We start from the raw sequence: 16540 nt of genomic DNA, 5'->3' as shown, positions 1-16540 counted from the left end.
AGCTGCAGTAAGTCATAAACCTAAAATCATAGTTGTTTGTGCACAGCTACACACGCAGACCGCAGAGAAAACCGGAAGTACAGGTTTTGTATTTTCATAATAAAACAAGTGTTAATGGTGCAACCATCTCAAATAACCAGGTTCTCTTAATTAACTATGAGTAAACTAAAAACTAAAAGTAGACGTTCAAGTTTATAAGACATACTACTGGCATTTACTTCAGCTTGAAAACAATTTGGCATTTGAGTAAGTATTGAGTATTTTGGTATTCAAGTAAGTTAAGTTGTTTTACTCTGAAATGTTAACCGGAAATCAGTAGCCTTGATAGCTAAGAGGCGCAGTTGAGTTTGAAAACGGTTAAGCCAGCATTCGCTCAGTGTGGTTTTGTTAGGAACAAAATCGATAAAAAGTCGCCGAACTCCTGGTAAACATTTAAGTAACTGTGACATTTATGGTCTAAAACGGCTAACAGCGTTTGTTCCTGGAACAAAGACATCCGGGACATGAGACTGCTTTAAGACGAACTGTAACTTCGGTGAGTTAATTGTCTAAGGAGTTGATTCTTTTCGTCATTGTTAGTGCCACTAACGCCGCCTTAGTCCTCTGTAGTTAGTGGTAACCTTATGCTAAATAAGTACCTAATGAACTAACACATTCTCTGCTTTTTCTCAAGTTTTACGATCGAAAAATGCTAACTAGCTACGAGTTACCGTAATGACGTTATATAGGGCAACAACAGTATACCAATCTCTTAAACAATTCAAGATTTAGGTTGATAAGCGTCTTTTTTTTTTCACTGACAAAATCCCAAACACAAGTTGTTTTTTTGGGGGGGGGGGAGATTGTGTGAGTTTTGGAAAACGTAAATCAAATTTTATCGACGCTTTTATGGTCGTATATGGTATTAAATTTCGTAATAAATTACGGTGACACGTCCTTTCCGTAGTAACTTGTGAAGTGTCCTGTGTGTATGTGTGTCATAAACGGCTCTGAAGTGTCTGCTGACTCCACTAACATAGCTTCTTTTCTGTAATAGTGTGTCGTACTGTTTTGTCCACAATAGAGTGGCCGCAAATAGAACTCCAGATATTTAATTAAAATGTACACACAGCATTGCTATATTCTGCAGCTCATTGAATTCAGGATTTGAAGTTATTATTCATATTAGGTAAAACATATAGTGTGTGTATATTTAAACAGGGCTCTGTCCGTGGTGGTACTCCGTCCTGTCCTGTAGCCCAGCTGGCCTTCTTTGTCCTGGCCACACAGACTCATTAGCATTCACCATCCTACCAGAGCATCCATCTGTCCCCACAGACGATGCTTTTGTTCCCCATTTTAATGTTAAAACTTTGCCCTTTTTGTCCAACTGTCCCCTCATATTAAAAGCCTACAGATGTGTCAGCCCATCTCCAAAGACGAATGTTGATCTAAAGCCTGGAAAGTTTTAGGAGTTCTAGGTGAGAGTTGCACCAGAGGATAAACAGAAGTGATGCTTACAGTTTACGTAAATTGAGATATTTCATTGTCAGAATATCACAATTTATAGCTGATTTACATACGTTAACGTTTCTGTGGCTGTTGTTCAAACTGGTATTCACAAACAAAAGGGCAGAAAAATTATGATATTAATCCTGAGGGCGAATCTGTGGGAGAACTCTGAAATGCTAAAGATGGTAGTTGTCCCAACTTTGTCACCAGAGAGCCAATTAACACCCAGATAATGAAACAGAAAGTCTTTGACTTTTTACCACTGGAGTGAGGAGATCTCTGAAAATGTTGACTTTTTTTTGGCCGGTCCCCACTTTTTCACACCCCTCTTAGGTATCTGCAGAACATGCCTGCTCGTGTTCTGCAGGCTCATCTGCGGTATGTGTGTGGAGTGGGAGGTATTTCTTCTTCAGAGGTTATGTGGAATCATCACAGAATGGTATAGGTCTTGTACCTTGTAGCTGGTCTGGTTTGGTAAACATCCAACACCTCCGCCCCCACCCCCCTGTTATTTCTTTAATATTACTGTACATGAGTTTATCCTGTTGTGTCATTCTTTTGCTAACTAACTTGTATAGTACCCACAACTCTTGGCTGACATTTCCTTTGAGCTTTAGATTAGAATAACTTAATCTTTTATTTCAACTCAATAATAGTTACAGATCACAGCGTTTTAGAAATACTGGTTGGATGTTCCAAGTAAACTCATAATTTTCTAGCATAGTTCATAAATTTAAAATAGATTTCTTTTAAGAGTTTCATCATGTACATGTAAGCCATAGAAGGGCTCCAACTCTCATAGCCATGATAGTTCTTTGCACTTTAGGATTGTCTTAATCCTAATAATGGTTTTATCCCATGCTGGCGTTCTGGCTTGGCTAAATAAGTGTGAGCCATCCTGAATGGTATTCCAGTGAATATTCTGCAGCTCAATGTACAGTGCTGTGGAAAAGTATTTTCCCTGTTTCTGATGTCTTTCTTTTTTATTTTTGGAACATCATTTATTATATGATGTAAAGTAATATTAAACATAGATGGCATGAGAATTACAAATTGCAATTTTTAAATCATGATTTTATTTATTAATGGGGAAAAAGGCTATTTAGACATACCTGGCCCGATCTGAAAGTGAATTTCCCCTGAACCTGCTGGTGTGGCACTTTTGACACCAAGAACTGCAAATGTTTGCAAGGGTGTTTCACATCACTGTAGAGGAAGTGTTGTTAGTTCATACCGAGATGAAATGGAATGTTAACTTTCCAAAAAGTTCCTTTTGCCTCCTCAGTCTACGGGCTATTTTCTGAAAAGCTTTGGTTATCATTAAGATGGTTTTTTTGGCAAATGTGACATTACCCTTTTGTACTTGTACTCTCCTATGGATTTTATTTTTTTGTGGCCAGCAGTTCTTTAGATGATGTTTCTTCTTTGACCTCCTGGGATGAGTTGTCAATGAATTTTTTTAGTGTTTTTGGTAGGCCTGGTACTCCTGGGAAGGTTCCCCACTGTTGGAAGTTTTTGTTTGTTTGTGGGAAATGGCTTACACCATGGATCAATGGAGTCTCAAAGCCTTAGAAATGGTTGGTAAACCTTTTCTGGCTGGTGGATGTCAGTGACTGTGTTTGTTTCTTTAGACTGTGAGATGTGTTGCGTTTTGAAGTCTTTTCAGTCTACTCCACTTTGTAGGACAGATTCTATTTAAGTGATATCTTGATTTAACAGATCTGGCAGTAATCTGGCCCACGTGTGACTAGTGAAATTGAGCTTGACTTTCCAAAAAAAGTGTGTTTAAAAATTAAGAAGGCAGCAGACAATGTAGTTTGCAGTCAGGTATTCAGCTGATACCCATCCGTTAATAAATTATGGTACACTAAAAATTTGTACTCTTTTATAAGAGGCTGATGTTGATAACCTAAAGTAACAGCGCTTCCATCAAATGACATCAAGGCTGAATCGTCACCATGCCAGTGGTGAGAAACGGCAGCCCAAACTAGGTCGCGTGAGGAGCCGTGACTCCATTTGAGCTTTGTGTTGTTGAGGCTGATTACAAATTGAGAGATGGGTCACAAAGGCGGGATACAGTGAGTTGCAGTATGAACATAGCATCTATGTCAGAATCTACATTGCTTTCACAAGAGGGAAAAGACGAGTGAAGTCACTTTAGAACTCAACCTTGTTATCTGGTGTCAATTTACAGATAGTGACTGTGTCTCTTCAACCCTGCATTTCACTGAAATAAACTTTGGACATTTTTGAGGGCACTGGATAGTCACGGGGACATCGCTTTGTTGTAAATGCACTGAAATCACATTACCTCTTAAGCTTTCCAGTCAGCTGCAAGGAGATCCTACAAGGTTTATCTTTAATTTTAGCCATAGGATGTTTTTCAAATGAAGTCAGAAATTGAAAGCTTTGTGTCTATATAATTCTTATAGCAATGAACTTGGAAACAGTGTGTAATGTAAAATAATTATTACAATGTTACAGATTTGTTCAGAATAATTTTTAATGTTGATAATTTTTCTGCTTCACAACATAATTCCTTTTGCAAGTGCGGCATTTTGAAGAAGTGACATATTTTGATGTACTTATTAGTAGGAAGCAACAGATTAATTCAGTTCATTTAATGCATTTTCCTTTTAATGTAAACCTGAGATAGATTCATACAGTAGGACATTTGGTGATAGTATGCAGAAGATCAGTTATTCTAAGTGATTAACCTTATGTGTCCAGACAGGAATGGCCTGTGATGAAGATGATGTGAATCACACGCTATGAACTGAGGCTACGTCCACACGTACACGGGTATTTTTGAAAACTGAGATTTTCCTTTTTCGTTTTAAAAAATAATCCCGTCCACACGTAAACGCAGAAATGAAGGAAAATGCTGCTATGAACATGCCAAAGCAACAGGTGGCGCTAGATTCCTAACCGTGCAGAAATGTTGGCCAATCAGAAGTCTAGAAGCCTCGGTGGGGAAAAAGTAAACAAAGATGGGGCATAGAAGCAGAACCGAGTCGTATGTGTGGAGGGACAGTAACTGTGTGTATATGTAAGCATTTAAACACTGCAGAGAGTAGAATTAACAGTATTGTAGAAATTCATTTAACCAAAACAATAACGTGGCGCACAGTGTGACGTCAAAAAAGGCGCACACCTTTGACGCTGCGTTTTCTCAGTTTTCTCAGTTTTTCTCGTCCACACGTAAATGCAAAAACTGAGTTTTCGAAAATATCCACCCTGGCAGGAGATTTTAAAAATCTCCGTTTTCAGTGACTGAAAACGCCGTTTACGTGTGGATGGAAGGTGCAAACGCATAGAGAAATCTGCGTTTTCAAAATTCCCGGGTACGTGTGGACGTAGCCTGAGTCAGCAGATGCAGCAGGTGTTACAGATCTAAAGTTTAAGGGTCAGAATTTTTTATTCAATATAAAACACAAGTTACGGCTGCATCATTAAATATACTGGTCTGTGGTATCTTCAGTTGACCCTGTCCTTGTCCACAACTGAGATTCAGCCATAGCTAGTGTCAGCCTTCAGCGGTGTATTTAAAGATAGGCAGGTGGCGTACTACACAGTCATCATTATCACTATCATTAAAGCTCTAGTTGATAATTAATTGTAGATGTAGAAACGTACAGGTGCATGTGTTTATCCTGGATTAGCAGGTCCTGGCCCTGTTGAATGATATTTGCAACTAAGAATCGGTAAATAACACCATTTACGGATGTATATATTTTTTTAATATTTTTGTTTAATTATTATTATTAATAATAATACTTTATTATTTATTTATGCAAAATTGTTTTAGATTATCTTATCTAACAGTATTTAAAGTAGGTTGATTATTAAAAATTGCTTTAGTGAAAATACACAAGGTAACTGTTTTGTCTTAAAGTTCATGCATTCTTAAATTGTAAAGTTGAAGAGCATGAGGACACCTGAGTGGGGGAAACAACTCAAAAAGCTCTGATACTGCAGAAAACACATGAAAGGCTTCTGAGTGTGAAGTATGTGCTAAAATGAAAGGCTGACGGGAAGCAAGAAATGGCACAGCTTTTCAGTGCATGCTAACACAGAATAGCGCTTATCGCCATCAGCATATCTTCATCTAGAAGCGAAATGCCACATCCTAACAGCTTTTAATACATTTTCTGCTAAGTTGCTTTGATAGCAGCTTATCTTGATAGTGTCTTGATATACTCCTTGTTTCCCGTCACTTAGCTGTATCATGCGTTTATCTGTGGTATTAAGAGGAAACATGCTGTAAAGGCTTCAGTTTGTCCTGCCTGGAATAACGATTATGTTGGATGATGTTTGCCAAACTTAACTGTTACTCCTTCTACCTTCTTTCTTCTTGTACTCTGAGGCCTGATCTGAACTTATTGGCTGTAGACAATTCTGCTTTGTAATGGACTTCTAAATATAAATATTGGTGAACGTTACAGAAATTTTAGTGTTTTGTTCATAAGCTTAAAAGGTCAAGAACAGTCTTCTCCACTAAACATTCAGTTAATCATTTTAGTCTATACCACAAATATGTAACCAGTTTCCCCCACAACCAAAAGATCAGGGTTTAACAGCCATTTGTATGCTTTACTGGGTGCAGAGAGAACAATCATGGAAGAGGAGCAGCTTCAGCTTCACTATAAGCTATGGCGTCACCTACACTACTACTGTATTGTGGGAAAAATGGAAGCTGAATCTTCTAAAACCTTTAATCTGCACACTCAGGTGTATTTTTTACATTCTCCACTCATTCAATATTTGTATTGTTACTTTTATGGAGAAAACTGTTCAATGCAGTGAGACAGATGTCAGTTCTGGATGGGGTGTAACAAAGATGCATCATAAATTAATGTCTTAATAACTGAGCTGGTCAGGTAAAATGTCAAAGATGAGTTTAATGTAGCAGGATTGTACTTATTTTCTCAACATGGAGTTGTTTTTTCCCTGTTCTGAAAAATGTGATTATAGGAAAACACTGTCATGGCCAGTCGGCTTGCATAGCACAACGTTTACTGGTCCATCAGCTGTGCTGAACGTGTCCTTCTTAGCCTGTTACTATAGCCAACACTCATTGATAGTTTTTCTTCCTTAAATCCTTAAAAGTTGAGTGAAGAAATATATTTTTTTTAAAAACAGCCCTTTAAAAAAAAAAAAATGCATTTTTTTAAAGCGCTGCTTAAAATGGGGGGCAGGGATAGCTCAGTAGGTAAAGTGGTCGCCCCATGATCGGAAGGTCGGCGGTTCGAATCCACTTAACGGCTACCCTGAGGTACCCCTGAGCAAGGTACCGTCCCTACACACTGCTCCCCGGGCGCCTGCTTAGTGGGCTGCCCACTGCTTCACTGAGTGAATGGGTCAAATGCAGAGAAAAACAAGTAATTTCCCCATGGGGATCAATAAAGTATCCATTATTATTATTATTATATTATTATTATTATTATTATTATTATTATTAAAATGGTATTTTCAGAATATTAGCAATGCTGAACAAAGAGCGGAATTATACCTGAATCTGTGACGGTGATCTGCCACACTTTTTCCATAAGCTGGAATATTAACTCTAGGGATTGCACTCAAAGAAAAAAATTGGGGGTCCTTCAACATACCCACATCTGTGTGACAACCAGTCGAGATCAGTGCAGTATTTGTCATAATTGTGTAACACGCAGATTTAGATGATCATGATGTGTCCTCTTTGGCCTTTTGACATCAGAGCTGGCATTCTGAATACAGGCTCAGCTTGTTAAGTGTTTTCTGTTCTTCTGTTTTTTGTTTATTTCATAGTACAAAAGAACATAACATCAGTCCTGGCGTGTTTCTAAGTGAGTCAGCCTTCACAGATAAAATGGACCCTGCATTACCCCAACAACACTCAGTAGATTTGAATGGATACATTGTGCGCCACTGTTGCTCCCAGTACAAAGACACTGGGTGTATTGTAGCAATGAATAGGATTGTGTTGAAGCCTTTGTGTGTTTATATGAATGCCTAAATGTTTTTAAAGTGAATATTCAGTGATGTATGTTTTTCATTATTTTTCTTTAAAACCGAATCATGAAAACTTTTGATGATTTTATATCCAAGAATATAAACCTTGGTCTGATTGTGTCTGCAGGTGGCGGGCTGTGTGCCTCTTTCAGTAGAGAATCTCTGATGGTACTCAGCCTGCCTTTTTCAGAAACCTGCACAGATGTTTTCGCTGGGTCAGGAAAACATCTCCACCCACCTTATGTCTACCAAAGGACCTGTCAAATATGGGGAGCTCATCGTTCTGGGGTAAGCGGTTAATTACGGAGTTCACATACATTCATAAGTCATCAAAGCAGAACTTCTTCAGACCATTTTTTTTCTTTAAAATCCTTTTTAAAACTGTTGAATGTGTAGGAAATAAGCAGCTTTTGATCAATGTTGTACCTTCCAGGAAGGAGGGAACAAAATCCTAATATTTTACCCACAGGCACACATGCAGGCAAGAAATCAACGATGGTGAAAACACAGTGTTTGGCTTAACAAGAGGAAACCCTTTCTTACATTTTTTTTAACAGGGGGATTTAGCTGTAAGGAGGGATTCCATTTGAGTTCTGTTGTCTCAATATCAAACTTAAAAGGCATACAGTAACCAAACATGCATAATAAATATGAATTTCTTCCGCCAGTGGAGATGGTTAATACAGCAGTCCCAGTCATGGTAAGATGAAGAACAACTGACATGGCAGGAATCAACATCTGCGTATTTGCTTTTTGTCAAAGGGAAAAGTGATTAATGCAGACACTGTGTACGCACACTCATTCTAAACCCACAGACCACAGAGGCAAACTCGCTCTAAACCCACAGAGTAAAAGCCCTTCAGGTGGAAAGATGGGGTACTGTCATCACCCTGCCAGGCGGGTGGTGTGGGCACCTAAGTTTGTGAATGCGATAACTCGAGATCAAAGCAGCATAGGAGCTTCAAATTGATACCAGAGGCACATCTACAAAAAATCTGGGACAAGTTTGAATCTCAGTGACCTCAATCTCAAGGTCAGAGTAAGCTTTCTGAAAATGTTGTGAATATGATAACTTGAGAACAAGGCGACGTAGGTTTTTGAAATTGATACTAGAAAGTTGTTCTATACAGTGGATGTAGAAAAAGGAGTTAAATTCATAACTGATAGGGGACTTTAATGCGGTCTAAAACTAAATGTTTTAATAAATGTCACAACCACTCATTTACATGTAAAGGACTCTGGCCTCCTCCCGCAAGCCAAAGACGTCTAATGTTAGCTTACTGTTTTATTTTTAATTGGGTTTAGGCATGAATGTGATTGTCATTAATGACAGTAAAATCCTGGAAAAGGAAGACGGGATACATCCTTAGTTTTGTTTGCACTTATAAAAAAAGTTTAGTGCCTGCAAGCTGCAATCACTTATACAACTTTCTTCAATATTTTATCTATATTTTTTATAAATATCATAATCACAAACTTCCATGATATATCATGATAAACTTTTGAGGCCATCTGAAGCATTTCTAGACCGTATCTTATAGATATGTTCTTGGAAACTTGTGTGCTCGGGGTGGCTAGTGTTTGGTAAAAGTCTCTTTAAAATCCCTTTTAATTTCTAAAATGTACGTAGTAATTCTAAACCAAACGATAAAACAGCTGGATATTGCAGACATATTTTTGATGTCATCAAAACCATTTTTGGAGTTTGATAACCGATCCTTAAACCTGGTTGTAACATTCAACTTCTTTAGCTGTAGTATAAAGGACAAATTGTGCTGTTGTTGATCTAAAAGGGCCTGGCAGTCTTTGTTTGTGTGCCTTGAAGTTTATAAGCGTCACTGTTTTAGGTAAGAAATTGACTAAACTTGGGTAGGTTTAAGCAAGTCTCTTTATTTTAATGTGCCTTGTAGTGTGAGAAATTCAGTTGGGTGCTGCATAACTAAAGTGTGTTGGGAAACTCAACCGCAGCCATTAAATGCTGCCGACTTCCTGACTAAAGGCCATTCACTGTGCACACAAGAGTGAGCCTGCGGTTCAGGGAGGTCGGGTCAGGAACGTGGTGGCTGCTGTGGTTTTAGCCCTTTTGTTTGCTTTTGTATTATTGTGACCACACGTGGAATTAAACAGTCTGGATTGCCCTGAGGCTGGCAATTACACTAGTCATAAGATTTAATTAGAAAGATCCACATAGTTTGTGAAAACATACCTTGTAGTGTGGTTCATAGAGTGGAGCCACAGCGGAACTGGGGTGGCTAGTGTTTGTCTAAGAAAAAGGTGGCTGGTACTTCATCTCAAACGCAGGAAGTTTGCATTAAGCAGTGAAAGAATGGCTTGTCTCAACTGTTTACTTGACCTGCAGCTAACAGCAGCCTGACTCTGAAGATAACTTCAGTTAAACTGACTCTTATTGGAGCCCCCATAACATTCAGGATTGTGTTTTCAAATGTTAAACACATCAGGACGACAGCGGTGCTGTCATTGTTTTGTGTTTTTTGTTAATTTTCAAAACATGATAGTTTGCTTTTAAAAAACAGACACATTTAATGGTATCCTAATGGCTCAGTTGGATAACCTATAAATCTCTCAACCGCAGCATCCTGCTTTTAATTCTGGACTGAAACCGTAGTTACTTTTTGCTCCCTCCCTCAAAGCTTCCTGTCTGCAGTGAAAGCTGTGGAAGGAATGTTTGGGCAATATCTCTGTTCGTCTTTTTACCTACACTACAGAGAAACGGCCTCGGTGTGTTTAGCCAACACAAACTAGCAGAGAAAACTGAAAGTGAAGCTGCTAGGGTTGTCAGGCATAAATTTCTCTTAGGTGGTTCCTTGTTGTTGGTGAGGCTGCAACAGTTTCTCTGGGAAATTCAGAGAAGTTTCGTTTTATTTGTTTTTCTATTGGATGCAGACCTGGGACCTGCAGGTTTAGCGAACAGCTCTGAGTTTGTTAACCATGAGTTGAGGGACGCTTTGGGTCTTCTTTTCCAAAAAGTGAGTTAACTTCAACTCCAACTCACTTTACTGAGAACTTTCACACTCATAAGGTTGAAACAGCAGTTGCGTTACAGATGTATATCAGCTCAGAATAAAAACTATAGTCTTCATCTTTCTAACTCTGTGACTCTGGCTGACCGTCTAAGAGGAGCATTTTTGTCCAGTTTCCTCGTACTGCAAACCTAACTGTGTGTCACTTTATCAAACGCTGTTTAAATAAAGCTTTAGCCATAGAACACACCAATCAATGAATCAATTGTCATGTTGCAATCGGTCACACGGAAAGATAGCTGTCATCTTGGAGATGATGTGAAGAGTCTGAAGACTTAAACTGTATAAAATGTATTTCAAAGAGAGCTTTAATTGCAGCTGCAGAGTCCGTCTTCTGAATATGAGTTCACTTGCAAAGCAGGATGGATCCAAAACTGATCACTGATTTAGACCACATCAGCCCCAGTTCCAGGCAGGCTAAGATTGGATCAGATTAGACATGGTTACGTTGGCGAACATTAAAGCAGAGATTTTAAGAAATTGGGGTAAAAAATTTTTTTGGATTACATTTTTTACTGAATACGTCTGTGTAGGTCTTCAATCATCCTGGGGTTGAGGCGCCTGACAAGGGATTTTTAAAAAAACGCGTTATAGGTGGCAGACAGTTGGTGTTGTAAGCCACCTGGTCTGTTCATCTGTCTTCTCAGTCTAAAATGTGAACATCGGTGTCCTCGAAGGAGTGACCTTTTATCTAGTAGATGTACAGCTGAGTCTCGTCCTGTCGAGGTGGCGCATCTATGTTGTGCTGTGCGTTTATGGAGGAGCTGTTTGGTTTCTCCAGTGTAGAGGTCTGAGCACTCCTCACTGCACTACACAGCACACATTACATTGTTTAGTTTGTGTGTGGGAGTCTCATCCTTGGGATGAACCAGTTTTTGTCTGAGGGTGTGGTGGCGTTTGAAGCCATGCTTGGAGAAAATTCTCTGATAAACCTGCTACATAAGGGACGGCAATGTTGTTCTGTTTGTCATTCGGTTTCTCCCTAGTTGGTGTCTGACCTTCTTTCCTGTGTATCTTTGACTGATTTAATGAAGGCTCAGTTGGGATAACCATGTTTAAATCTTTAAAGCGTTTTTTAAATCTGTGTTTTCCTAAAAATAAATAATAATAAAAAATTATATGGAACTTTTATTGAGACAGTGGCCTAAGTTAATTACAACTGCTCGTTTCTTCCTTCCTATGATTAGCACTGACACGTTACTGAAGCTCAGCAGGTCGAGCAGGTCCTCTAATAGTCTGAAGGTGTGTGGTTTGATCCCTGGTTGCGCCAGTCTGCATACCAGATATCCTTACTAACCCCAAGCTGCTCTTTGATACATCCATCAGAGTGTAAATGTTAGAAAGCACTGAAGCATACAAAAAAGTGCTTGTGCAAATGAGTGAACAAGGCATGTTGAATAAAGCACTTCGAGTGCTCAGGTAGACTTGAAATATCCTCAGTCTAGTGGATTAAAATGGAGGCACTGCTCTCTCCATTCCCAGGTTGATTCCTAATATTTGGAGCACCACTGACCCTTTGTTTCCTTACTCACTGCTTAACTCTAGATGAACATACTCTAAGTTGATTTAAATGCTGAGCTGCCAGGAGATGATTTTCTGATTTGCCATTGTCTTTGGTTCATTCATTCATAATAATGTATTATTAAAATTAAAATGCCTTTTTGAAATGCAGCTGAACATAAAGCAGTTTTGCTCATCGTTATCCTCTGTGTTCAGGTGTAATGGGTCTCTACCCTATGGAGACAAGGGGAGGCGGAAAAGCCGCTTCGCTTTGTGTCGCAGAAATAAGGCCAACGGTGTGAAACCGAGCACTGTCCACATGTCATGCACACCTCAAGCTGCCAAGGTGAGAGTTCAACACAAATGAAAGTGGCACATTTCTGGTGTATTTTAATCTAAATATGACGAGTGTGAGGAAACTACAATGAATATGGAACGCATATTTAACTCTTTTAATCAGTTCTATCTTAAAGGTCTGCAGGTTAAATATGATGCTCTAAATGGAACATGCCCTTAATAGGATTTAACTAAAACATCTTGAATTTGTTACCAGTTTCAAAATACTCTTCCTGACATGCTTCCATCAGTATTAACATCCCCGCGATTGCTGTAGAAGAAATTCTTTCATGTCTTAAACACACTAACAGAGCTTCTTCTTTCATGTTTGTTTTGTTAAGGCCGTCAGCAACAAGGAGCAGCACAGTATTTCATACACGCTGTCTCGCGCACAGACAGTGGTGGTGGAGTACACTCATGACAGCAACACAGACATGTTCCAGGTGTGTACTTTGAAAAGCATACACCCTACATGGATATTCAACCTTGTGATTTTCAGTATTATCCTTTTTCAAATCAAATCACTTTTATTGTCACATCACATGTGCAGGTACATTGGTACAGTATATGTGAGTGAAATTCTTGTGTGCGAGCTTCACAAGCAACAGAGTTGTGCAAAATACAATAATGTAAACAAGCAAAATACAAGAATGGCTACATCTGAAACTAATAAATATATGTACAATATATAATAGTATATGCATTTCTGGATGTGTATACTAAATATTTTTCTACGTGTGTGTGTGTGTGTGTGTGTGTACACATATTTTACAAATTAAATAGAGTAAACAATAAAATAAAATATACAGAGTTGAGACATGTGCAAAACAGTGGCATTACTGTACAGTATGGAGTGCATAATGTTGAAGTTCCAGTAGTGAAGCTGAGGTGTCTATGACGTGTTCAGCAGTCTGATGGCCTGATGGAAAAAGCTGTCTCTCAGTCTGCTGGTACGGGACCGGATGCTGCAGAACCTCCTTCCTGATGGAAGCAGTCTGAACAGTTTATGGCTGGGGTGACTGGAGTCCTTGATGATCCTCCCCACTTTCCTCAGGCAGCGCTTCCTGTAGATGTCTTGGAGGGAGGGAAGCTCACCTCCAATTATCCGTTCAGAGCACCGCACTACTCGCTGGAGAGCTTTGCAGTTGTAGGCGGTGCTGTTGCCATACCAGGTGGTGATGCATCCAGTGAGGATGCTCTCAATGGCACAGTGATAGAAGGTCCTGAGGATGCGGGGGCTCATGCCGAATCTTTTCAGTCTCCTGAGAAAGAAGAGGCGCTGCTGCGCCTTCTTCACTGTTTTGTTTGTGTGTACTGACCACGTAAGATCCACGTAAGATTTTTAGGTCAAAGTGAACACTGGATGAATGACATTGTTACATGTCAGTTTTCTTTATTAAAGTGGTGTCTACCACAAAATATGTTCTGTAGGTAGCATAATGAACACCACTGAAAACAAGCAAGACATGAGCACTTGTCTCTGTGTAATTACAGATTGGCCGTTCTACAGAGAGTCCCATTGACTTTGTGGTTACGGATACTGTGCCTGGAGGTCAGAACCAAGCTGACAGTCAGACACTTCAGAGCACCATCTCCCGCTTTGCCTGCCGCATCATCTGCCAAAGAAACCCACCTTACTCTGCACGAATTTACGCCGCAGGCTTTGACACGTCTAAAAACATCTTCCTTGGGGTAGAATGCACAAACTGCTCATTTCCTGCGATAACATTTCTTCAGTTTGAATGTGCTAAACATACATTTGACCTCTTCATAGGAGAAGGCAGCCAAGTGGAGAATGCAGGATGGGCAGATGGATGCACTGACGACAAATGGAGTTCTCGTGATGCATCCTCGCCACGGCTTCTGCCAGGACTCCAAACCTGGTCAATGGAGGGAAATCTCAGTTTGTGGGAATGTTTTTACACTGCGGGAGACCAGATCAGCTCAGCAGAGGGGGAATATGGTGAGCGACTCCTGTTTTCTCTCACACACCACACAAACACACACAGTTGTGTTTTCATATTCTCGTGGGGACATCTAATTGATATGCTTTCCCTAGCTGCTTACTCTAATCCTAACCTAATTGTAACCCTGACACTAAAACCACATTTTGAGACTCAAAAATGTCTTCAAACACGTGGGGGAGGGGAATTTGTCCCCATAAGGGCCGTTGGTCCCCACAAGCATAGTAAACTTACAATCTTTGGTCCCCACAAAGACATGCAAACCTGTTACACACAGACATGCGCAAGGCCCAGGTCATTAATCCCAGGTCATTAATGCCCCCTCCAAGGTGGAATCTGAGTCCAACGAGCTGGTGGATGGGTCTCTTATCGACCTGTGTGGTGCCACCCTGCTGTGGCGCACGGCCGAAGGACTGTCCCTCACTCCCACTGTCAAACACCTGGAGGCCCTGCGGCAGGAGCTGAATGCCGGGCGGCCACAGTGTCCCGTGGGCTTCAACACACTGGCCTTCCCCAGCCTGCGTCGCAAGGACGTCCTGGATGAGAAGCAACCATGGGCATACCTGCGCTGCGGCCATGTGCATGGCTACCATGGCTGGGGAGGGCGCTGTGATCCTGAGGTCGAAGCAGAGTGTCAGGAGCGGGAGTGCCCCATGTGCCGTGCGAGGGGCCCTTATGTGCCACTGTGGCTTGGCTGCGAGCCGGGGTTCTACGTCGATGCGGAGTCCCCTACCCACGCCTTTGTCCCCTGTGGCCACGTTTGTTCAGAAAAAACAACTGTGTACTGGAGCCAGATCCCGCTGCCACATGGCACACATGCCTTCCATGCCGCCTGCCCATTCTGCATCCAGCCGCTGAGCAGGGAGACCGGCTGTGTCAAACTGATCTTCCAAAGCCCGCTGGATTAGGAACGACTCTTGACTCTTTATCTGAAGCCTTAATCAACAAAAGAGGGATGCAACTATTTACAGTTTGGGAATTTTCATAACTTAATTTAACTTAATTTAGTGTTTTTGTGCATTTATTGGGTTGATTCTTACCTTTTATACGGTTATATGGTTCAGGCACCAAAAAGGTGATTGTTCTTCCCCAGATACAGCTGTCTGGAAAAGCTGTGATGATCTTTAACTTACTTACACTTAATTTATTCTTTTACCTTTTTAATGTAATTTTGTCTATGAGTCAGTGCAACATTTCCCTGCATCTCTCTGTAGCTGATTACCGTCTCATACTGCATTAATGAGCTGATAACAAGATCGAGTTAAGAGTTGTGTGCAGATGTTGGTCTGGAAGCTTATTCAGGGGAAACACTGGATTTTAGATTTTTTTTTTTTTTTTTTTTTTTTTCTTACCTGGAGTGTAAGACTACATTTTGATTTTTTGGGGGGGATTGTTTTTTAAACTCCAAAATCAAGTGACCTCTTTTTTTTTTTTTTTTGAATGCAAACTCTGAACCCAAGCTAGCAAAACTGTATCTGGGAAACTTTTTAAGCTGCTCTCCTGTGACTTGAAACATCTATAAGTTTATACATTTTTCAACTAAAGAGATGAATGACTTCAAATCAGCGATCATTGTTTTAACAATTTTTTTTTTTTTACAAGCAATAAATATAGACTTCCTTACAGACCTGGGTCTGTAAGGAAATAGTTATATTTATACTATTTATTAGGGAATAGTTACATTTATACTATTTATAAGGAAATAGTTACATTTCCTTACAGACCCAGGTAGCTCAGCAGCTCTGTATTCAGCATTTGTCCAGTATCTTGAGGCCAAACCTGTCACTTTAAATTCATCATGTACTTCATATTTTCTTAATTATGTTTTATTCTGATTGTAAAGATTCTTGGACCTCTTTCTTGTACCTTTCTCTAAACTTTATTTTTGTCCCTGATGAGTTTTAAGAAATATTATCCAAGTATCTTTATTGTTATTTTTTTGTTTTGACTCATCGTGCAAGAAATTAACAGCATCATCAACCAAAACCGTGATGAGAGGGAAGGTTAGTCTGAAAGCATCAAAGCAGATGCTGATACGTTCGCTCTGACTCATTTCCTGTGAACCAAGTATTCATTATATTTTGTCACTAGCCTGTTTTTAAAGTGTGTCTCCTTCTTGGTTATGCAGTCATGCTGTACACTTTTCTTTTCCTTTTTTTTTTCTTTTCTTTTTTTTGTACCGATAGCGAACAATAAAAACAAGGCTGAAATTTA

At 39.9% G+C, this 16540-nt stretch overlaps 1 protein-coding gene across 1 annotated transcript; it reads left to right on the top strand.

Annotated features, from left to right (window-relative positions):
- The first annotated feature begins 321 nt into the window (after positions 1–321).
- LOC101486541 (E3 ubiquitin-protein ligase pellino homolog 1) lies at positions 322–16540 on the top strand. The gene is made up of 7 exons (XM_004562170.6): positions 322–535; positions 7613–7773; positions 12243–12372; positions 12704–12805; positions 13857–14054; positions 14137–14325; positions 14656–16540. The coding sequence occupies exons 2-7, from the start codon at positions 7688–7690 to the stop codon at positions 15232–15234; spliced, it is 1284 nt and encodes a 427-aa protein (XP_004562227.1). The 5' UTR covers positions 322–535; positions 7613–7687; the 3' UTR covers positions 15235–16540.

Source organism: Maylandia zebra, linkage group LG6 (genome assembly GCF_041146795.1).
Source record: "Maylandia zebra isolate NMK-2024a linkage group LG6, Mzebra_GT3a, whole genome shotgun sequence".
Taxonomy (NCBI): domain Eukaryota; kingdom Metazoa; phylum Chordata; class Actinopteri; order Cichliformes; family Cichlidae; genus Maylandia; species Maylandia zebra.
This window is presented reverse-complemented; position numbering and strand designations above follow the sequence as displayed.

Excerpts from the sequence above, each read along its gene's own strand:
- LOC101486541 (XM_004562170.6), top strand. The coding sequence starts at position 7,688 with ATGTTTTCGCTGGGTCAGGAAAACATCTCCACCCACCTTATGTCTACC. Across the intron at positions 7,774-12,242 it reads GGGGAGCTCATCGTTCTGGG|GTGTAATGGGTCTCTACCCT; the intron begins GTAAGCGGTTAA and ends CTCTGTGTTCAG. Across the intron at positions 12,373-12,703 it reads GCACACCTCAAGCTGCCAAG|GCCGTCAGCAACAAGGAGCA; the intron begins GTGAGAGTTCAA and ends TGTTTTGTTAAG.